General features: G+C 48.5%; 1 protein-coding gene across 1 annotated transcript in view; it reads left to right on the forward strand.

Moving 5' to 3' along the window:
• cdc42bpb (CDC42 binding protein kinase beta (DMPK-like)) overlaps positions 1-23982 on the forward strand; it is a 50254-nt gene that overhangs the window by 25421 nt on the left and 851 nt on the right. Inside the window, 20 exon segments of the mRNA XM_079642147.1 lie at positions 1383-1531; positions 3150-3235; positions 5288-5367; positions 5633-5695; positions 5890-5958; positions 6098-6203; positions 6400-6536; positions 8789-8928; positions 9272-9353; positions 9441-9657; positions 13329-13391; positions 14353-14591; positions 16185-16483; positions 16485-16537; positions 20967-21064; positions 21212-21296; positions 21445-21562; positions 22036-22153; positions 23555-23663; positions 23761-23807. Of these exon segments, the coding sequence (XP_079498273.1) occupies positions 1383-1531; positions 3150-3235; positions 5288-5367; positions 5633-5695; positions 5890-5958; positions 6098-6203; positions 6400-6536; positions 8789-8928; positions 9272-9353; positions 9441-9657; positions 13329-13391; positions 14353-14591; positions 16185-16483; positions 16485-16537; positions 20967-21064; positions 21212-21296; positions 21445-21562; positions 22036-22153; positions 23555-23663; positions 23761-23807 (2358 nt within the window).

A 23982-nucleotide genomic window follows, 5' to 3' on the forward strand; every position in this document is an offset into this window, starting at 1 on the left:
TCAGTAACTCTTAGGGTGTGTCGGTAACTCTCAGGGTCCTTCTAAGGTCCTTCAGTAACTCTTAGGGTGTGTCGGTAACTCTCAGGGTCCTTCTAAGGTCCTTCAGTAACTCTCAGGGTCCTTCAGTAACTCTCAGGGTCCTTCTAAGGTCCTTCAGTAACTCTCAGGGTCCTTCTAAGGTCCTTCAGTAACTCTCAGGGTCTTTCTAAGGTCCTTCAGTAACTCTCAGGGTCCTTCAGTAACTCCCAGGGTCCTTCTAAGGTCCTTCAGTAACTCTCAGGGTCTTTCTAAGGTCCTTCAGTAACTCTCAGGGTCCTTCTAAGGTCCTTCAGTAACTCTCAGGGTCCTTCTAAGGTCCTTCAGTAACTCTCAGGGTCCTTCTAAGGTCCTTCAGTAACTCTCAGGGTCTTTCTAAGGTCCTTCAGTAACTCTCAGGGTCCTTCAGTAACTCCCAGGGTCCTTCTAAGGTCCTTCAGTAACTCTCAGGGTCTTTCTAAGGTCCTTCAGTAACTCTCAGGGTCCTTCTAAGGTCCTTCAGTAACTCTCAGGGTCCTTCTAAGGTCCTTCAGTAACTCTCAGGGTCCTTATAAGGTCCTTCAGTAACTCTCAGTGTCCTTCTAAGGTCCTTCAGTAACTCCCAGGGTCTTTCTAAGGTCCTTCAGTAACTCTGTGTCCTTCTAAGGTCCTTCAGTAACTCTCAGTGTCCTTCTAAGGTCCTTCAGTAACTCTCAGGGTCTTTCTAAGGTCCTTCAGTAACTCTCAGGGTCTTTCTAAGGTCCTTCAGTAACTCCCAGGGTCTTTCTAAGGTCCTTCAGTAACTCTGTGTCCTTCTAAGGTCCTTCAGTAACTCTCAGTGTCCTTCTAAGGTCCTTCAGTAACTCTCAGGGTCCTTCTAAGGTCCTTCAGTAACTCTCAGGGTCCTTCTAAGGTCCTTCAGTAACTCTCAGGGTCCTTCTAAGGTCCTTCAGTAACTCTCAGTGTCCTTCTAAGGTCCTTCAGTAACTCTCAGGGTCCTTCTAAGGTCCTTCAGTAACTCTCAGGGTCTTTCTAAGGTCCTTTAATAACTCTCAGGTCCTTCAGTAACTCTCAGGGTCCTTCTAAGATCCTTCAGTAACTCTCAGGGTCCTTCTAAGATCCTTCAGTAACTCTCAGGGTCCTTCTAATGTCCTTCAGTAACTCTCAGTGTCCTTCTAAGGTCCTTCAGTAACTCTCAGGGCCCTTCTAATGTCCTTCAGTAACTCTCAGGTTCTTCAGGTATAATATGGTATCGTGTTGATGTTTTGCTTGTGTCATGGCTTCATGCTTGCTGTCTTAAAGCAGCTGATTGATGCTGTTGTTGCCGTGGTTACTGGCTTACTGAATGACCTGCCCCTCCCCCACAGGACCCCCTATGGAAGGTGCGTCGCAGCCAAAAGCTGGACATGTCCGCTCGGCTGGAGCTGCAGTCGGCTCTGGAGGCCGAGATCAAAGCCAAGCAGCTCGTCCAGGAGGAACTGAGACGAATGAAGGCCAACAACATCAGCCTGGATAGGTACACACACACACACACACACACACACACACACACACACACACACACACACACACACACACACACACACACACACACACACTAGACTAGTCGACTAACTTTACCACTACTCAGCGCTGTAGGCCCTAGTCAACTAGTCGTGAACAAAATGGAGGCAAATGTGGGAGATGAGGATGCCGACCTTGGCGCTGAGGTCCTGCAAAATGCTCCAGCAAAACACGTCAGACATTCAGGGGTCCCCATCTAATGCGCCGCGATTATGCGCTCTACAGTTCCAATTTAGCTCTGGTGCTAAAAGTTCACGAACATGCTCCGCTAGCACCCCCCCTTTGAACATCTGTTTGGACCTCATTTCGAGAGCAACAAGAAAAAACGGGTCAACAGTGGCGCGGAAGAGCTACGGGGTTACTGCCAGCAGACACCCCATATCCCCACAATGGATAACCCTCTGAAGTGGTGTGCACAAAACGTGAATCGCTTCCCCTGTTTAGCCAAGCTTTCCAGTAGCTACCTGGCTATTCCAGCCACCAGCACCCCAATTTAACGGATGGTTTCCCTGGCAGGCAACACTGTCACCCGACAGCGGTCAAGTCTCCTTCCCTCACATGTTGATGCTTTGGTCTTCCTTAACTCAAACCAAAAAACCTGGAAGGGTGGACATCGTTATCGAGGAGGACAGTGACAAGGTTCAAGGTTTCAAGGTTCTTTATTTTGTCATACGAACATAGCTACAGAGTAGTTATGCCGATGAAAATCTTAGGTAACAGGCTCCTCCAACAGTGCAACACAATAATACAGATAAACAGAAAAATATAGTGCAAGTAAATAGTAGATAGTAAACACAAAAAGAAAAATTGTTTAAAAAAGTGAAATAGTGAAATAAGAGTCTATATGCAAGTTATTGGAATTATAGATTAGAGAAATAGATAAATTATGACTAAGTAGCAGATGAATGTTATGGATGTTGTTTCTAAGTTCAGGTGTTTAACAGTCTTATCGCCTGTGGGATGAAACTGTCTCTGAGTCTGGTGGTTTCAGTCCGGATGCTGCGGTAGTGCCTGCCAGACGGCAGCAGACAGAACAGTTTGTGGCTGGGGTGATGGGGGTCTTTTATAATCCTGAGGGATTTCTTCCTGAGCCGCTGGGAGTAAAGGACCTCCATGGATGGCAGCTCCGTCCTGGTGATGTTCTGTGCAGTTTTCACCACCCTCTGTAAAGCTTTACGATTGAGGGCGGTGCAGCTGCCGTACCAGGCCGTGATGCAGCCAGTCAGGATATACAGCGAGTTAAGTGTTGCGCACTGGATTTACGTTGCATTTACATTCTCAACAGAGTTTTTGCAGTAGATTGCAATGGTGACTGCAGTTACTGTTTTTAATTTAATAAGCCATCTAACAGAATGGAACACAAATTAAAATGCTTTGTTACAGTGTTTAATGTAACTGTATGAATTGCCATACAAAATACAGTTTTACACCTGTGTCTTTATTATGACGTAACAACTAGTCGACTGCTATTTTGAAAGACTTGTCGACTAGTACATATTGGTAGTTGTGAAACCCCTAACACACAGACACATACAGACACAGTATCAACTGTCTTGTGTGTCTGTCTGCAGTAAGCTGAAGGAGTCTGAAGAGAGGAGTCTGGAGATGGCGGAGCAGATAGAGAGTCTGAAGAGAGAGGTGTCTCGTTCTGACAAAGGTGAGACAAGTCCATCTGTTCCCTCAGGTCCACCTATTCCCTCAGAGCCACCTATTCCCTCAGAGCCACCTATTCCCTCAAGTCCATCTGTTCCCTCAGGTCCACTTGTTCCCTCAGAGCCACCTATTCCCTCAAGTCCATCTGTTCCCTCAGAGCCACCTATTCCCTCAGGTCCACCTGTTCCCTCAAGTCCATCTGTTCCCTCAGAGCCACCTGTTCCTTCAGGTCCACCTATGCCCCCAAGTCCACCTGGTCCCTCAGGTCCACCTATTCCCTCAAGTTCGCCTCTTCCCTTAGGTTAATCTATTCCCTCAGGTCCACCTGTTCCCTTAAGTCCACCTATTCCCTCAGAGCCACCTGTTCCCTCAGGTCCACCTGTCCCCTCAAGTTAACTTCTTCCCTTAGGTTCACCTATTCCCTCAGGTCCACCTATTCCCTCAGGTCCACCTATTCCCTCAGAGCCACCTGTTCCCTCAAGTTCACCTCTACCCTCAGGTCCACCTCTTCCCTTAAGTTAACCTATTCCTTCAGAGCCACCTGTTCCCTTAGGTCCACCTTTTCCCTTAAGTCCACCTGTTCCCTTAGGTTAATCTATTCCCTCAGGTCCACCTGTTCCCTCAGAGCCACCTGTTCCCTCAGAGCCACCTGTTCCCTCAGAGCCACCTGTTCCCTCAGAGCCACCTGTTCCCTTAAGTCCACCTATTCCCTCAGAGCCACCTGTTCCCTCAAGTTCAACTCTTCCCTCTGGTCCACCTGTTCCCTCAGGTCCACCTGTTCCCTCAGGTCCACCTCTACCCTCTGGTCCACTTCTACCCTCAAGTTCACCTATTCCCTCAAGTTCAACTCTTCCCTTAGGTTCATCTATTCCCTCTGGTCCACCTGTTCCCTCAGGTCCACCTCTACCCTCTGGTCCACCTGTTCCCTCAGTTCCACCTCTTCCCTCAGGTCCACCTGTTCCCTCAGGTCCACCTCTTCCCTCAGAACCACCTTTTCCCTCAGGTCCACCTTTTCCCTCAAGTCCACCTCTTCCCTCAAGTCCACCTATTCCCTCAGAGCCACCTGGTCCCTCAGGTCCACATGTTCCCTCAGGTCCACCTCGGTCCACCTCTTCCTTCAAGTCCACCTCTTCCCTCAAGTCCACCTATTCCCTCAGAGCCACCTGGTCCCTCAGGTCCACATGTTCCCTCAGGTCCACCTCTTCCTTCAAGTCCACCTCTTCCCTCAGAGCCACCTGGTCCCTCAGGTCCACCTCTACCCTCAAGTTCACCTCTTACCTCAGAACCACCTCTTCCCTCAAGTCCACCTCTTCCCTCAAGTTCAACTCTTCCCTTAGGTTCATCTATTCCCTCAGGTCCACCTGTTCCCTCAGGTCCACCTGTTCCCTCAGGTCCACCTGTTCCCTCAGAGCCACCTATTCTCTCAGAACCACCTGGTCCCTCAAGTTCACCTCTTCCCTCAGAGCCACCTCTTCCCTTAAGTTCACCTCTTCCCTCAGGTCCACCTATTCCCTCAGAGCAACCTGTTCCCCCAAGTCCACCTCTTCCCTTAAGGTCACCTCTTCCCTTAGGTTCATCTATTCCCTCAGGTCCACCTGTTCCCTCAGAGCCACCTGTTCCCTCAGAGCCACCTGTTCACCTCTACCCTCAAATTCACCTCTTCCCTCAGAGCCACCTCTTCCCTCAGAACCACCTGGTCCCTCAGGTCCACCTCTTCCCTGAGGTCCACCTATTCCCTCAGAACCACCTTTTCCCTCAGAACCACCTTTTCCCTCAGGTCCACCTTTTCCCTCAGGTCCACCTTTTCCCTCAGGTCCACCTATCCCCTCAGGTCCACCTATCCCCTCTATCCACCTATTCCCTCAGGTCCACCTTTTCCCTCAGGTCCACCTATTCCCTCAGGTCCACCTTTTCCCTCAGGTCCACCTATCCCCTCAGGTCCACCTATCCCCTCAGGTCCACCTATCCCCTCAAGTCCACCTATTCCCTCATTGCCACCTGTTCTCTCAGGTTTTCAGGTCTCTCCTTAATAACAGATAGACCCTTCTTTTTGCAGGTCTGAAGCTGCCTGACTTCCAGGACTCTATCTTTGAATATTTCAACACTTCTCCTCTGGCCCCGGACCTCACCTTCAGAGTGAGTCACCTATCTGTCTTTCTGTCTGTCTCACCTGCTTCCTTGTATTCTGCATCCTGTTTTTACTTGAAATATAAGTTTACATACAGTTTGATTTGACGATGATGTCACTCAGGTGTGTATGTTGGTCAGTTAGCTCAGCCTCCTTGCTGCTGGCTCTCCTGGAAGACCTGAGTCACCCACAATCCTCTGGGGCAGCTAGCTGTCCGATGCCGTTAGCACAAGCTAACCCCTGCTGTTGTTAACGTGTCTCTTTGACCTGTAGACCGCCGACTTTGAGTCCCCCCCCCTGAAACCAGAGGCCACACCCCCATCGCCCTGCACCGAGGTCAGTCTCACTGAGTGTGTTTGTGTGTTAGTGTGTGTGTGTGTCAGTGTGTTTGTTATTGTGTGTATACCTACGTACATGTCTAATAGACTAAGATGAGCTAAAGGTTGAATGTACGCTGAAATGCTGAACAGTGAAATAGATGCTTGTTGTGATAACAGATATGTGAGATGCAATATGATCGATGTCCGCAGGAAGTGAGACCGGCATCAGTCCCAGTGAGCCCCATCCCCCCCACCCAGAGCTCACTGACCATACCAAAGGTAAACAATCAACCTGGTCCGTCAGTTGATCCAAGAATCGTCAGTGGATCTTAGAATCCGTTAGTGGATCCCAGAGACGCACTGATACCGATGTACTTTGTGATCTTGGTTTTCTAAATACACTTTGATGTGTTTACAGCCCAAAGCTCACCAGTTGAGCATCAAGACCTTCTCCAGTCCAACCCAGTGCACCCACTGCACCTCGCTGATGGTGGGACTCATCCGACAGGGATTCGCCTGTGAAGGTACACCTGAAGATCACTGCAGATAAACCTGGTCCAGACCCTCTAACTTTAGATATGGGACCTGGATTTAGTTTGAGGGTTGACTGGTGCAAAAAGGCCTACACTCTGTAGGGCTTCAGTCTTACTGAGGGACCCTGTACCTCAATTGTAACATTAAGACTTCCTGTCTCTCATTAACACTTCCTGTCTCCCTCAGTTTGTTCCTTCGTCTGCCACGCCTCCTGCAAGGACCAGGCCCCCCCGCTCTGTCCAATCCCAGCCGAACAGGCCAAGAGGCCGGCAGGCATCGATGTCCAGAGGGGCATCGGCACCGCCTACAGGGGCTATGTCAGGGTGAGTCATGGAAGGGAGCACTGCCTACAGGGGCTACGTCAGGGTGAGTCATGGAAGGGAGCACTGCCTACAGGGGCTACGTCAGGGTGAGTCATGGAAGGGAGCACTGCCTACAGGGGCTACGTCAGGGTGAGTCATGGAAGGGAGCACTGCCTACAGGGGCTACGTCAGGGTGAGTCATTGGAAGGGAGCACTGCCTACAGGGGCTACGTCAGGGTGAGTCATGGAAGGGAGCACTGCCTACAGGGGCTACGTCAGGGTGAGTCATTGAAGGGAGCACTGCCTACAGGGGCTACGTCAGGGTGAGTCATTGGAAGGGAGCACTGCCTACAGGGGCTACGCCAGGGTGAGTCATGGAAGGGAGCACTGCCTACAGGGGCTACGTCAGGGTGAGTCATTGAAGGGAGCACTGCCTACAGGGGCTACGTCAGGGTGAGTCATGGAAGGGAGCACTGCCTACAGGGGCTACGTCAGGGTGAGTCATTGGAAGGGAGCACTGCCTACAGGGGCTACGCCAGGGTGAGTCATGGAAGGGAGCACTGCCTACAGGGGCTACGTCAGGGTGAGTCATTGAAGGGAGCACTGCCTACAGGGGCTACGTCAGGGTGAGTCATGGAAGGGAGCACTGCCTACAGGGGCTACGTCAGGGTGAGTCATGGGGGGGGAAACTGCCTACAGCAGGGCTGTCAAACTCAAGGTCCCGGGGGCCAAATCCGGCCCGCGTCTTCATTTTATGTGACCCCACAAGAGCTTGAAAAAAATATGATATGTTTATTATAATGTTACTTGCCGCTTTACAGAAGCTCGTTGCCCATACCTGGAGCACAATGCTTCTCAGAATTTGACTTTTTTCCTTCAAAATATGGCTTTTTTTCTCAGAATTTGACTTTTTTTCCAGAATTTGGCTTTTCTTTTTAAATCATTTTGTGACATTCTCACTGAAGAGACTTGCAATTATTTGCTAGACTTCTGCTTTCAGATGTAGTTAATTAGGAAGTTATTACCCTATCCGATAATAATCCAATGTAATACATTATTTTATATATATTACATTTTTATATATGTATTTTTATGTAGTCTTAAAGTTACAACCGGCCCTTTGAGTGCAACCATAATGCGAATGTGGCCCGCGATGAAATTGAGTTTGACACCCCTGGCCTACAGGGTCTACGTCAGGGTGAGTAATGAGGGAGGGCACTGCCTACAGGGTCTACGTCAGGGTGAGTCATGAGGGAGGGCACTGCCTACAGGGTCTACGTCAGGGTGAGTCATGAGGGAGGGCACTGCCTACAGGGTCTACGTCAGGGTGAGTCATGAGGGAGGGCACTGCCTACAGGGTCTACGTCAGGGTGAGTAATGAGGGAGGGCACTGCCTACAGGGGCTACGCCAGGTTGAGTCATGGGGGGGGGCACTGCCTACAGGGTCTACGTCAGGGTGAGTAATGAGGGAGGGCACTGCCTACAGGGTCTACGTCAGGGTGAGTAATGAGGGAGGGCACTGCCTACAGGGGCTACGCCAGGGTGAGTCATGAGGGAGGGCACTGCCTACAGGGGCTACGCCAGGGTGAGTCATGGGGGGGGCACTGACTACAGGGGCTACGTCAGGGTGAGTCATGAGGGAGGGCACTGCCTACAGGGGCTACGCCAGGGTGAGTCATGGGGAGGGCACTGCCTACAGGGGCTACGCCAGGGTGAGTCATGGGGAGGGCACTGCCTACAGGGGCTACGCCAGGGTGAGTCATGGGGGGGGGCACTGCCTACAGGGCCTACGTCAGGGTGAGTCATGGGGGAGGGCACTGCCTACAGGGGCTACGCCAGGGTGAGTCATGGGGGGGCACTGACTACAGGGGCTACGTCAGGGTGAGTCATTGGGGAGGAGGCACTGCCTACAGAGGCTACGTCAGGGTGAGTCATGGGGGGGGGGGGGCACTGTCTATAGGGGCTACGTCATGGGGGGGCACTGTCTATAGGGGCTACGTCATGGTGAGTCATGGGGGGGAACTGTCTACAGGGGCTACGTCATGGGGGGGGAACTGCCTACAGGGCCTACGTCAGGGTGAGTCATGGGTGGGGGGGGGACTGCCTACAGGGGCTACGTCATGGGGGGGCACTGTCTATAGGGGCTACGTCATGGTGAGTCATGGGGGGGAACTGCCTACAGGGGCTACGTCATGGGGGGGGGGGGGCACTGCCTACAGGGCCTACGTCAAGGTTATTAATAACTGTGATTGATTGACATTCATCTCCATCAGATCCCAAAGCCCAGCGGGGTGAAGAAAGGCTGGCAGCGAGCCTTCGCTCTGGTCTCTGACTGCAAACTGTTCCTGTACGACGTCCCAGAGGGAAAGACCCCGCAGCCAGGGGTGGTGGCCAGTCTGGTGCTGGATCTCAGGTAACCCCACCTAGCCTGACCCAGTCTGGTGCTGGATCTCAGGTAACCCCACCTAACCTGACCCAGTCTGGTGCTGGATCTCAGGTAACCCCACCTAACCTGACCCAGTCTGGTGCTGGATCTCAGGTAACCCCAAAGAGCTTCAAGGGTTCAGGATCCGCTGGCAGTCTGGAGCACCTTGAAATGCAGAGGTCTTTGAAGAGGGTTCAGCTTGGGGAAGAGTGTTGTGTACTGTTTTGAGATTTTAAAAGACAGTCTGTCGTGAATAAAAGCTGCTGCACATTTTATTCTGGGGGACTTGAAGAGTTTTCTGATATACAACATACTGTCCTGTCGTCTCCAGAGAGGAGGAGTTCTCCGTCAGCTCGGTCTTGGCGTCAGATGTGATCCACGCCACCAGGAAGGACATTCCCTGCATCTTCAGGGTAGGAAACCCCATCCTCTCTGCCCACCCCCCCCGGGTTACTCTCTGACCCCCATGTGACCCCTGTATTTGTTGTGCTCCTGCTCAGGTGACGTCCTCGCAGCTGGTCTCTCAGCTGTCCTCTGTGTCTCTGCTGCTGCTGGCGGAGAGCGAGGTAGAGAAGAGGAAGTGGGTCCGGATCCTGGAGGGTCTGCAGAGCATCCTCACCAAGAACCAGCTGAAGAACCGACAGGTCCACGTGCTGCATGAGGCCTACGACGCCTCGCTGCCCATCATCAAGACCACGCTGTCTGCAGCTGTGCTCGGTCAGAAACCCCCTGAGAGTTACCAACACCTGTCTGTCTGCAGATACACCAACACCTGTCTGTCTGCAGATACACTAACACCTGTCTGTCTGCAGATACACCAACACCTGTCTGTCTGTCTGCAGATACACCAACACCTGTCTGTCTGATACACCATCACCTGTCTGTCAGATACACCAACACCTGTCTGTCTGCAGATACACCAACACCTGTCTGTCAGATACACCAACACCTGTCTGTCTGTCAGATACACCAACACCTGTCTGTCTGCAGATACACCAACACCTGTCTGTCTGTCTGTCAGATACACCAACACCTGTCTGTCTGTCTGTCAGATACACCAACACCTGTCTGTCTGTCTGTCAGATACACCAACACCTGTCTGTCTGTCTGTCTGTCAGATACACCAACACCTGTCTGTCTGCAGATACACCAACACCTGTCTGTCTGATACACCAACACCTGTCTGTCTGTCTGTCAGATACACCAACACCTGTCTGTCTGCAGATATACCAACACCTGTCTGTCAGATACACCAACACCTGTCTGTCTGTCAGATACACCATCACCTGTCTGTCAGATACACCAACACCTGTCTGTCTGCAGATATACCAACACCTGTCTGTCAGATACACCAACACCTGTCTGTCTGCAGATACACCAACACCTGTCTGTCTGCAGATACACCAACACCTGTCTGTCTGCAGATACACCAACACCTGTCTGTCTGTCTGTCAGATACACCAACACCTGTCTGTCTGCAGATACACCAACACCTGTCTGTCAGATACACCAACACCTGTCTGTCTGGAGATACACTAACACCTGTCTGTCTGCAGATACACCAACACCTGTCTGTCAGATACACCAACACCTGTCTGTCTGTCAGATACACCAACACCTGTCTGTCTGGAGATACACCAACACCTGTCTGTCTGCAGATACACTAACACCTGTCCGTCTGTCTGTCTGTCTGTCAGATACACCAACACCTGTCTGTCTGCAGATACACCAACACCTGTCTGTCTGCAGATACACTAACACCTGTCTGTCTGTCTGTCTGTCTGTCAGATACACCAACACCTGTCTGTCTGCAGATACACCAACACCTGTCTGTCTGCAGATACACTAACACCTGTCTGTCTGCAGATACACCAACACCTGTCTGTCTGCAGATACACCAACACCTGTCTGTCTGCAGATACACCAACACCTGTCTGTCTGTCTGTCAGATACACAAACACCTGTCTGTCTGTCTGTCAGATACACCAACACCTGTCTGTCTGTCTGTCAGATACACCAACACCTGTCTGTCTGTCTGTCAGATACACCAACACCTGTCTGTCTGCAGATACACCAACACCTGTCTGTCTGATACACCAACACCTGTCTGTCTGTCTGTCAGATACACCAACACCTGTCTGTCTGCAGATATACCAACACCTGTCTGTCAGATACACCAACACCTGTCTGTCTGTCAGATACACCATCACCTGTCTGTCAGATACACCAACACCTGTCTGTCTGCAGATATACCAACACCTGTCTGTCAGATACACCAACACCTGTCTGTCTGCAGATACACCAACACCTGTCTGTCTGCAGATACACCAACACCTGTCTGTCTGCAGATACACCAACACCTGTCTGTCTGTCTGTCAGATACACCAACACCTGTCTGTCTGCAGATACACCAACACCTGTCTGTCAGATACACCAACACCTGTCTGTCTGGAGATACACTAACACCTGTCTGTCAGATACACCAACACCTGTCTGTCTGGAGATACACCAACACCTGACTGTCTGCAGATACACTAACACCTGTCCGTCTGTCTGTCTGTCTGTCAGATACACCAACACCTGTCTGTCTGCAGATACACCAACACCTGTCTGTCTGCAGATACACTAACACCTGTCTGTCTGTCTGTCTGTCTGTCAGATACACCAACACCTGTCTGTCTGCAGATACACCAACACCTGTCTGTCTGCAGATACACTAACACCTGTCTGTCTGCAGATACACCAACACCTGTCTGTCTGCAGATACACCAACACCTGTCTGTCTGTCTGCAGATACACCAACACCTGTCTGTCTGCAGATACACCAACACCTGTCTGTCTGCAGATACACTAACACCTGTCTGTCTGTCTGCAGATACACTAACACCTGTCTGCAGATACACCAACACCTGTCTGTCTGCAGATACACCAACACCTGTCTGTCTGCAGATACACCAACACCTGTCTGTCTGTCTGCAGATACACTAACACCTGTCTGCAGATACACCAACACCTGTCTGTCTGCAGATACACTAACACCTGTCTGTCTGGAGATACACCAACACCTGTCTGTCTGCAGATACACTAACACCTGTCTGTCTGTCTGTCTGTCAGATACACCAACACCTGTCTGTCAGATATATTAACACCTGTCTGTCTGCAGATACACCAACACCTGTCTGTCTGCAGATACACCAACACCTGTCTGTCTGCAGATACACTAACACCTGTCTGTCTGCAGATACAATAACACCTGTCTGTCTGTCTGTCAGATACACCAACACCTGTCTGTCTGTAGATACACTAACACCTGTCTGTCTGCAGATACAATAACACCTGTCTGTCTGTCTGTCAGATACACTAACACCTGTCTGTCTGTCTGTCTGATACACCAACACCTGTCTGTCTGTAGATACACTAACACCTGTCTGTCTGCAGATACAATAACACCTGTCTGTCTGTCTGTCAGATACACCAACACCTGTCTGTCTGCAGATACACTAACACCTGTCTGTCTGTCTGTCAGATACACCAACACCTGTCTGTCTGTAGATACACTAACACCTGTCTGTCTGCAGATACAATAACACCTGTCTGTCTGTCTGTCAGATACACTAACACCTGTCTGTCTGTCTGTCAGATACACCAACACCTGTCTGTCTGTAGATACACTAACACCTGTCTGTCTGCAGATACAATAACACCTGTCTGTCTGTCTGTCAGATACACCAACACCTGTCTGTCTGCAGATACACTAACACCTGTCTGTCTGTCTGTCAGATACACTAACACCTGTCTGTCTGCAGATACACTAACACCTGTCTGTCTGTCTGTCAGATACACCAACACCTGTCTGTCTGCAGATACACTAACACCTGTCTGTCAGATACACCAACACCTGTCTGTCTGTCGATACACCAACACCTGTCTGCAGATACACTAACACCTGTCTGTCTGTCGATACACCAACACCTGTCTGCAGATACACTAACACCTGTCTGTCTGCAGATACACTAACACCTGTCTGCAGATACACTAACACCTGTCCGTCAAATACACCAACACCTGTCCGTCTGCAGATACACTAACACCTGTCTGCAGATACACTAACACCTGTCTGTCTGTCGATACACCAACACCTGTCTGCAGATACACTAACACCTGTCCGTCAAATACACCAACACCTGTCCGTCTGCAGATACACCATCACCTGTCCGTCTGCAGATACACCAACACCTGTCTGTCAGATACACCTGTCTGTCAGATACACTAACACCTGTCCGTCAGATACACCAACACTTGTCCGTCTGCAGATACACTAACACCTGTCTGTCAGATACACCAACACCTGTCTGTCTGCAGATACACTAACACCTGTCTGTCTGCAGATAAGGAGAGGATCGTCCTGGGAACCGAAGACGGGCTGTTTGTGGTGGAAGTCACCAGAGACGGTGAGAGACAGACAGGTTCAGAGATGATTACTTGGTGCTGTATTGAGCCTGCTGTACTGTATAACACACCGCTGCTGAGGAGGCAGACAGATAAGTTAACAGACAGACAGGAAGTCTCTCTTCTGTAGCATTCACACAGGTGTGTAAGGAAGCTGTAGTTCTGTATCTGGATGGGTTTACACACCCAGTGAAATGTTCTACGTGTTCATGGGAACAAAGGTTTGCGAGTTATATTGTTTAAATATTGTCGGTCACCAGTTTCAGAGGATGGCCAGCAGATGGCAGTATTGCTACACAAACAGTGCATGTGTAATGAGAGTGTGATATGAGGGAGATCACCTGAGATCACCTGAGGAAGTGAGAGTCTGTGTACCGGAAGAGGAGTAGTTAGTGGAACTGAACGTGACTTCCTGCTGTTCAGTATTTTATCATGATACACCTGAAGCACCAGCTAAATGTAATGAGATGTGATGTGATGTCATGTGATGTCATGTGATGTGATGTCATGAGATGTGATGTGATGTCATGTGATGTCATGTGATGTGATGTCATGTAATGAGATGTGATGTGATGTGATGTGATGTGATGTCATGTGATGTCATGTGATGAGATGTGATGTCATGTGATGTCATGTGATGTGATGTAATGTGATGTGATGTCATGTGATGTCATGTGATGTGATGTCATGTGATGTCATGTGATGAGATGTGATGTCATGTGATGTCATGTGATGTGATGTGATGTGATGTCATGTGATGTCATGTGATGAGATGTGATGTCATGTGATGTCATGTGATGTGATGTAATGTGATGTGATGTCATGTCATGTGATGTGATGTCATGTGATGTAATGTGATGTAATGTGATGTGATGTCATGTCATGTGATGTGATGTCATGTGATGTAATGTGATGTAATGTGATGTGATGTCATGTAATGAGATGTAATGTGAACCCCCTCAGTGATCGTCCGGGCCACAGACAGTAAGAGGGTCCATCAGATAGACCTGATCCCTCAGGAGCAGATCCTGGTTCTGCTGTGCGGGCGGAGCCGCCACGTCCACCTTCACCACTGGGGGGCGCTGGAGGGGGCCGAGGCCTTCGACATCAAGATGCCAGAGACCAAAGGCTGCCAGGCCCTCACCACGGGGGTCCTGAGGCCCGGGGGCCCCGCCTGCCTGCTGGCCGCCGTCAAACGCCAGGTGAGAAACACCTCAGAAACACCTGCCACCCCCCCACACTAATTTGGTGTGGGGGGGCGGCAGTAAATGTTTTTTGCTTCTCTTCTTGTCCCACATTCCAAATCGCAGAAACTCCATTCAAACATTTATCTCGAACGCTATTACTCCTGACTAGGGATGGTATCGTTAGGATTTTATCGATACCGATACTGCTTATCGATACCGGTATTTTTCGATACCTTTCAATAATTTGGTGCTCAAAATTATAGACATGATTACAAGATGTGAAGATTAAACAACAGTCATTTTATTGTAATTTATTTGTTATTTATCATTTAATGTAACTTTTTCATTGTCATACCAAGCAGGTATGAGTGTGTTTGACAGTGTGTCTCTGGAAGGGGGGCGGTAATTAGGGGCAGTTCATAAATCCATGTAAACATGACCATTATTCAGTTAAAACGAGAAGCTCATGCGCACCTCCTAAACCGGAAGCTCCGGTTGGCTAACCATTATATTGCGTTTATTATTTATAATTGTAATGATGGATTATCAGTAATCATTTTAAAGTTACACAGAGACATCGGATTAACTGTTTTTATGCCCTTAAACACAACTTTTGATCACAAAACAGCAACGGTAAGACATAACTATCGTCATGGCTACGTAAAGTGAAGATGTTGTCTTGCTCTCTCCTGGCTGCTAGTTCAGTGAGTTTTGGTCGTACAGTGATGAGACTTACACCAATGGAATCAGCTTTCATGTGATATGTTGTTTGTGCAGATAAAATGACGTAGAAAAGATCGCTTTTGCCAGTTATGTGCTAAAGTAGCCGTTAGCCCTGTTAGCCCCGTTAGCCCGTTTTGCTAAGTGTTGATTTAGACTTGGTGTTGGACTTCTGTTCTGTTCTAGGTCAAATGATTAATATCGTCTGTTTTTCCCGTTAAGTGGGTATGTATCATTAATATGTTGTTAAATGTTAAGAAGCCTTGAGACGCTGTTTCTAGCAAGATGTTGCGTCTGCCCCCGGGAGTCTCACAATAATAAGAGCGCTGTTAGGAGAGATGACGAGTGGCATTCACAGTGGCCAATCAGAGTGGTACTCACCGGATACGTCACACGGGATGAGGGTTCCCAACCAACCAGAATTGTTTAAACTAAGGAAGTAGCGTAATTCATATACCGATAGCAGCACCGTTTGTCCAGCGGCTTGACGGTACCAATACCGTCCAATCAGGTACCGGTACTGACTTAGTACCGGTTCTCGATACCCATCCCTACACCTGACATTCATAACTCCAGACATGAACCCTAATTCATCCAAGTAAAACTAAACGACAAACCCCTTTAGTGCTGATCCTCAGGTGAGCCCAGGTCCTTCAGCATCCAGTTTCTCCAGCTCTAATGTTTTCATGGTTGTAAAGCACTTTGTGTTGAAAGCTGCTTTAGAACCAGACTCAGACTCTATGCCCGTGTGTTCTCGAGGCCCGCGTGTTCTCGATGCCCGCGTGGTCTCGATGCCGCGTGTTCTCGATGCCCGCGTGGTCTCGATGCCCGCGTGTTCTCGATGCCTGCGTGGTTTTAATGCCCTTATCTGCCCCCCCCCCCCCCTAGGTCCTGTGCTACGAGATCTCGCGGGCGAAGCCCCACCAGAGGCGGCTGTGGGAGGTTCAGGCCCCGGGGGTGGTGCAGTGGCTGGGCATGCTGAGGGACCGGCTCTGTGTGGGGTACCCGGGGGGCTTTGCTCTGCTGGCCCTGCAGGGGGAGTCGTCCCCCGTCAGCCTGGTGAATCCGGCCGACCCCTCCCTGAACTTCCTGTCGGTTCAGTCTCCTGACGCTCTGCACGCCGCTCAGGTCGGAGTCTCAGAGCTCCTTCTGTGCTTCAGCCTCGTGGCCGTCTACGTGGACGGGCAGCCGCCGTTCCAGGGACCACGAGATGATGTGGCCCTCCACACCGCTGGCCTGCAGTGAGTTACACTACCACCTGTCTGTCTGTCTGTCACCTGTCTGCAGGCTCTAACTCCTCCCACCTGTCTCACTACAGCCTCTAACTCCTCCCACCAGTCTGTCTGCAGGCTCTAACTCCTCCCACGTGTATGTCTACAGCCTCTTAACTCCTCCCACCAGTCTGTCTGCAGGCTCTAACTCCTCCCACCGGTCTGACTACAGCCTCTAACTCCTCCCACCAGTCTGTCTGCAGGCTCTAACTCCTCCCACTTTTGTGTCTACAGTCTCTAACTCCTCCCACCAGTCTGACTACAGCCTCTAACTCCTCCCACAAGTCTGTCTGCAGGCTCTAACTCCTCCCACTTGTATGTCTGCAGGCTCTAACTCCTCCCACTTGTCTGTCTGCAGGCTCTAACTCCTCCCACTTGTCTGTCTGCAGGCTCTAACTCCTCCCACCAGTCTGTCTGCAGGCTCTAACTCCTCCCACCTGTCTGACTACAGCCTCTAACTCCCCCCACCAGTCTGTCTGCAGGCTCTAACTCCTCCCACTTGTCTGTCTACAGTCTCTAACTCCTCCCACTTGTCTGTCAGAAGACTCTAGACTTGTTTGAGAGGAGCTGCGGCTCGCCTCGAAAGTAGACGAGAATAGCCGATCTCAGCCGGGGGAGGTCTCAAAAAGCTTGCCTGAAGTCGGACAGCTCGGAGTCGGCTTCTTCTTTCAAATGTTCAAATTCAAAAGCTTTTATTGTCATTGTACAGAATACAACGAGATTCATAGTCACTGATCCAGCGAGTGCTTTGAAAACAGACAAATTAAAACACAGATTAAACGGTCTGACAGTTTCAACCAGCAAGTAGTGCACACAGCTCCGATTAATAAATAAATAAATCAATGGATAAATTAGAATTATGATAAAAATATATATGATAAATATTACAGTGTATACATAGAGACAGATAATGATTATTGCACAGTTGGGATATGGGGAGTTATTTTTGTGTTTAATGTCCCAATGGCCCATGGGAAGAAACTGTTTGTGAATCTGGAGGTGCGGGCTTTCAGTGAACGGTAGCGCCGGCCCGAGGGCAGAAGGTCGAACAGATGACGGGCTGGGTGGGATGAGTCTTTCAGGATGGAACTGGTCCTCCTGAGGCAGCGAGAGCTGGTGATGTCTTCCAGGGAGGGCAGAGGGCAGCCAATAATCCTCTGGCCGTGTTAATTACCCTCTGCAGAGCCTTCCTGTCGGCAGCCGAGCACCCTGCATACCAAGCAGAGATGCAGTATGTGAGGACGCTCTCAACTGTAGAGCGATAGAAGGTCACCAGCAGCTTCTGGTTCAGATGGTTCTTTCTGAGCAGTCTCAGGAAGTACAGTCGCTGCTGGGCCTTCTTTATCACTGCTGTGGTGTTTGTGCACCAGGTGAGCTCCTGAGCTCCTCCTCTTCTTCTTCTTCTTCTTCTTCTTCTTCTTCTTCTTCTTCTTCTTCTTCTTCTTCTTCTTCTTCTCTCGGTTTTTTGGCGGATTGCAAACAGCTTGAAGGTGCATACGGCCACCTCCAGAGTCGGCTTGACTCGGTTTGCATTTATAAAGACTGCACAAAAGTGTTTAATCGTTAATGTCAGATATGTTCTCAGTAAATACATTTGTTCCTGCTCAAGATTAGATTCAACTTTATTGATATTGCACAGATTACAGGTACTGAGACAACGAAATGCAGTTTAGCTTCCAACCAGGAGTGCAACAAGCAGTAAAGTGAAAAGTAATGTACACAATCTACAGAATAAAATATAGAATGAATTGAATGATGAATAAACAGTGAGGGGTATGAATACACTAGATACACACAGCAGCATGTGAGCAGTATGAACAGTGTGTATGAATACACTAGATACACACAGCAGCCTGAGAGCAGTATGAACAGTGTGTATGAATACACTAGATACACACAGCAGCCTGAGAGCAGTATGAACAGTGTGTATGAATACACTAGATACACACAGCAGCCTGAGAGCAGTATGAACAGTGTGTATGAATACACTAGATACACACAGCAGCCTGAGAGCAGTATGAACAGTGTGTATGAATACACTAGATACACACAGCAGCCTGTGAGCAGTATGAACAGTGTGTATGAATACACTAGATACACACAGCAGCCTGTGAGCAGTATGAACAGTGTGTATGAATACACTAGATACACACAGCAGCCTGAGAGCAGTATGAACAGTGTGTATGAATACACTAGATACACACAGCAGCCTGTGAGCAGTATGAACAGTGTGTATGAATACACTAGATACACACAGCAGCCTGTGAGCAGTATGAACAGTGTGTAGGAATACACTAGATACACACAGCAGCCTGAGAGCAGTATGAACAGTGTGTATGAATACACTAGATACACACAGCAGCCTGAGAGCAGTATGAACAGTGTGTATGAATACACTAGATACACACAGCAGCCTGAGAGCAGTATGAACAGTGTGTATGAATACACTAGATACACACAGCAGCCTGAGAGCAGTATGAACAGTGTGTATGAATACACTAGATACACACAGCAGCCTGTGAGCAGTATGAACAGTGTGTATGAATACACTAGATACACACAGCAGCCTGTGAGCAGTATGAACAGTGTGTATGAATACACTAGATACACACAGCAGCCTGAGAGCAGTATGAACAGTGTGTATGAATACACTAGATACACACAGCAGCCTGAGAGCAGTATGAACAGTGTGTATGAATACACTAGATACACACAGCAGCCTGAGAGCAGTATGAACAGTGTGTATGAATACACTAGATACACACAGCAGCCTGAGAGCAGTATGAACAGTGTGTATGAATACACTAGATACACACAGCAGCCTGTGAGCAGTATGAACAGTGTGTATGAATACACTAGATACACACAGCAGCCTGAGAGCAGTATGAACAGTGTGTATGAATACACTAGATACACACAGCAGCCTGAGAGCAGTATGAACAGTGTGTATGAATACACTAGATACACACAGCAGCCTGTGAGCAGTATGAACAGTGTGTATGAATACACTAGATACACACAGCAGCCTGAGAGCAGTATGAACAGTGTGTATGAATACACTAGATACACACAGCAGCCTGTGAGCAGTATGAACAGTGTGTATGAATACACTAGATACACACAGCAGCCTGAGAGCAGTATGAACAGTGTGTATGAATACACTAGATACACACAGCAGCCTGAGAGCAGTATGAACAGTGTGTATGAATACACTAGATACACACAGCAGCCTGTGAGCAGTATGAACAGTGTGTATGAATACACTAGATACACACAGCAGCCTGTGAGCAGTATGAACAGTGTGTATGAATACACTAGATACACACAGCAGCCTGTGAGCAGTATGAACAGTGTGTATGAATACACTAGATACACACAGCAGCATGAGAGCAGTATGAACAGTGTGTGTGAATACACTAGATACACACAGCATCCTGAGAGCAGTATGAACAGTGTGTATGAATACACTAGATACACACAGCAGCCTGAGAGCAGTATGAACAGTGTGTATGAATACACTAGATACACACAGCAGCCTGAGAGCAGTATGAACAGTGTGTATGAATACACTAGATACACACAGCAGCCTGAGAGCAGTATGAACAGTGTGTATGAATACACTAGATACACACAGCAGCCTGAGAGCAGTATGAACAGTGTGTATGAATACACTAGATACACACAGCAGCCTGAGAGGAGTATGAACAGTGTGTATGAATACACTAGATACACACAGCAGCCTGTGAGCAGTATGAACAGTGTGTATGAATATGCTAAGATATATAAAGTATGAAAACGGTAAGTAGTGAAAGTATAGTATAAATATATAGATATTAATTTCATGATGATAAACATTGTGGAACAATGATGAAATTGTGAATGGAGGGGGGGGGGGTAAAACTGACACAAAACAGCAACAAACATTTGCCGAGCCAATTGGAGAGTTTCATCAGCAGCACGGGGTAAAACCCAACAATGAGCGCTCAGCTCCAGATACCAGCGAGTCCTTTCCCATCAAGCATTTCGCTTCCTCAGCCCGTGGAGAGGAACTACGCCGCCGCGCCGCGCCTCGCTCTCAAGGCTGCGGGCGTCTTTGTCCCGTGAGATTTCAACGTCCCATGTAGGCGAGCCTCCAGAGCAAGTCGGACAAAATGACTAACCAACATGCAACGCAATAGCAAAACGGCGATCGCAATTGCGCAGGTCTGCGTCGGTCTCGCTCGTCTCAAACAAGCCTTCTAACTGCACCCACCAGTCTGTCTGCAGGCTCTAACTCCTCCCACCTGTCTCTAACTCCTCCCGCCTGTCTGTCAGAAGGCTCTAACTCCTCCCACCTGTCTCTAACTCCTCTCGCCTGTCTGTCAGAAGGCTCTAACTCCTCCCACTTGTCTGTCTGCAGGCTCTAACTCCTCCCACCTGACGGTCTACAGCGAGTACGGGCTGGACGTCTTCGACCTTCAGACCTCAGAGTGGATCCAGACCATCTCCCTGTGCAAGGTAACCAATAACAGCTCAGCACACAGTCACTTTGTAGAACCAGCCAATCACAGCTCAGCAAACAGTCACTCTGTATAACCAGCCAATCACAGCTCAGCAAACACTCACTGTGTAGAACCATCAAATCACAGCTCTGTGTTTCCTCAGATCAGACCTCTGAATGTTGAGGGGACGTTAAACCTGCTGAGCTCTGAGCCCCCCCGACTCATCTACTTCAGCAACACCACATCAGGTAACATACACACACACACACACACACACACACACACACACACACACACACACACACACACACACACACACACACACACACACACACACACACACACACTGTTATAACTAACTCTCCTGTCTCTCTCTCTCACCTGTCTGTCTCTCAGAGGGCGTCCTCACCCTCCCCCCCCCCTGTGATCACAGCAGGAAGTTGATGATGAGGACTCGCAGTAAGAGGAAGTTCCTGTTCAAGGTTCCTGAGGAGGAGCGCCAGCAACAGAGGAGGTACATATTAGGGATGCCAGCGATTCTTCGATTATTCAAATATTCGTTACAGTCTCCATAATCGAAAATTATTTTAAAAATTCGATTTTATTTATGTTTTTTTATTTTCTGGCTTAGTTTCAACCAAAATATAGACTAATGATAGTAATAGTATTAATAATTGTAAATGGCCATTGGTCACACCACCAGTTGGTTTTACTGTAAACTTGGAGGAAGCAAGCAGCGCAGGCTGCGCTGCTACACACCGACCCGAACAAAATCGAAAATCAGACAGCCCTGGCGAATAATAATCGATTATTCGCCGCCCGCGCCCCCCCCCTCTCTGTCACACGTGCGATTATTATTCGCCAGGGCTGTCCGATTTTCGATTTTGATCATGGTCAGTTTCTGGCATCCCTAGTACATATATACATATATATACTGTACTATACTATATATATATATACATGTAGTATATATTATACTCTTCATAGGGAGATGCTGAGGGATCCTGGTCTTCGCTCTAAGATGATCTCCGGACCCACCAACTTCAACCATGTGGCTCATATGGGACCAGGAGATGGTCTGCAGGTCCTCATGGACCTCCCTCTGGTAACTCCCCCTTATCATTAACTTGAAAATGACATTCCCAGAACAAATGACTATAACTTCACTTCTAAAAGGGGTAAATTAATAATCTTTGTTCTCAAAGCAATGATAAACCTGTGAGTTGGATGTAGAGAAGTCAGAATCAATATAGATGTTTTTTATTTTAAAGTAAATTCAGATTGAACATAGTAAAAAAATGAAAATTATAGTGTCCGTCCAAAAAACAAAAAAATGACTTATAGTGAAAACCACGCTTGGATGATGGGTTGGTAGACTAAAAGCTCTAGGAATCCAAACTATAACATATAATGAGTACCCTGTATCAAGATTGATGCAAAACAAGTGAAGTTTGACCTTTTTAGAGAGGTTTAGAAAAAAACCCACTTCTGGGGTCATTTGGGTGGATTTGACCTATCTATGGCCCCCCTCGGTCGATTTTGGTGATTGACACCTCTTTTGAACAGTTATAGCCAATAGAATCGAGGGGAAGTTCCTAAAATCCATTTAAACATTACCCATTGGTGAATGAGTGCTGCGCATCTAGAATGCCAAGGAACCGGAAGCTGCGATACACTCTGGTGGCTACCATTAGCAGCTAATATGAAATCTCAGTTTTTGACATAAAAATGGAATGATGGATTATCAATCGTTATTTCAAAGTGACAGACACGTTGGATTAACCTATGGATTAACCTTCAGCTGCATTTTTATCGTTTTAATGCCATTGAACACAACTTTTGATCAGAATTACACCTAAGGTGAGAATATCTACTGTGTTTGCTCCGTAATGCTCCGTGTTGTGATGTCTGTGTTTGCTTCCCCTGTCGCGTGTTCTGATCGCTCAGTGATTAGACCAATACCTATAGAATATATGGAATCTCAGCTTTAATCGGATATCTTGTATGTGCAGTTACGATTAGTAATAAGGGTATCTTTACCTTGAGTTCTGTGCCAAGTTCGTTAGCATGTTTTTGCTCAGGGGTCATTTAGACGCTTCTTATCAGACTACCGGGGGCTAAACAGGTTAAGCCCCACCTCTAACCATTGAGCCCCGTAACCCAAGTTCCAAAGGGGCGTGACCAGCAGAAGCTCGGTTTACATTTAAAGGGCCAGAGTCATCTCTTTAGTAACAGCTGGAAGAGAGGGGGGCGAGGTTACAAGGATCTGTTTGGTGTTAGGAGCAGGACACTTCAGAGACATGTCCTTATATATCTGTATATATCTGAGACCCATAATATCTGCCTACAAATTGTGTGTGTGTGTGTGTGTGTGTGTGTGTGTGTGTGTGTGTGTGTGTGTGTGTGTGTGTGTGTGTGTGTGTGTGTGTGTGTGTGTGTGTGTGTGTGTGTGTGTGTGTGTGTGTGTGTGTGTGTGTGTGTGTGTGTGTGTGTGTGTGTGTTGCAGAGTGCGATGCATTCCTCGCAGGACGACTTAGTTAAAGATAAGCCCCGCCCCCTTTCCAGTATTTCCCGGCAACAGAGGAGCAGGACACACATCACACGCACAGCCTCAGGTACACACACACACACACACACACACAGCCTCAGGTACACAAACACACACGGTGCAATCTGTGATGTCATCTGTTATCTTTGTTTTTATTGGTTCAGATTTTGGGGGCGGAGCTTCTCCTCGCAGTGACCAGGAGGACGGAGAGGTAACAGGAAGTTTACATAGCCCCTACAAAATAAAAGCATCGTCATTAAAGCATCATGAACTAACTTCTCTCTCTCTCTTTCTCTCGCTTTCCCTTTCCCTCTCTCTCCCTCGTCTCTCTCTCTTTCTTTCCCTTTCCCTCTCTCTCTCCCTCCTCTCTCTCTCCCTCTGTCTGT

This window comes from Notothenia rossii (assembly GCF_949606895.1).
Source record: "Notothenia rossii genome assembly, chromosome: 8".
Classification (NCBI taxonomy): Eukaryota; Metazoa; Chordata; class Actinopteri; order Perciformes; family Nototheniidae; genus Notothenia; species Notothenia rossii.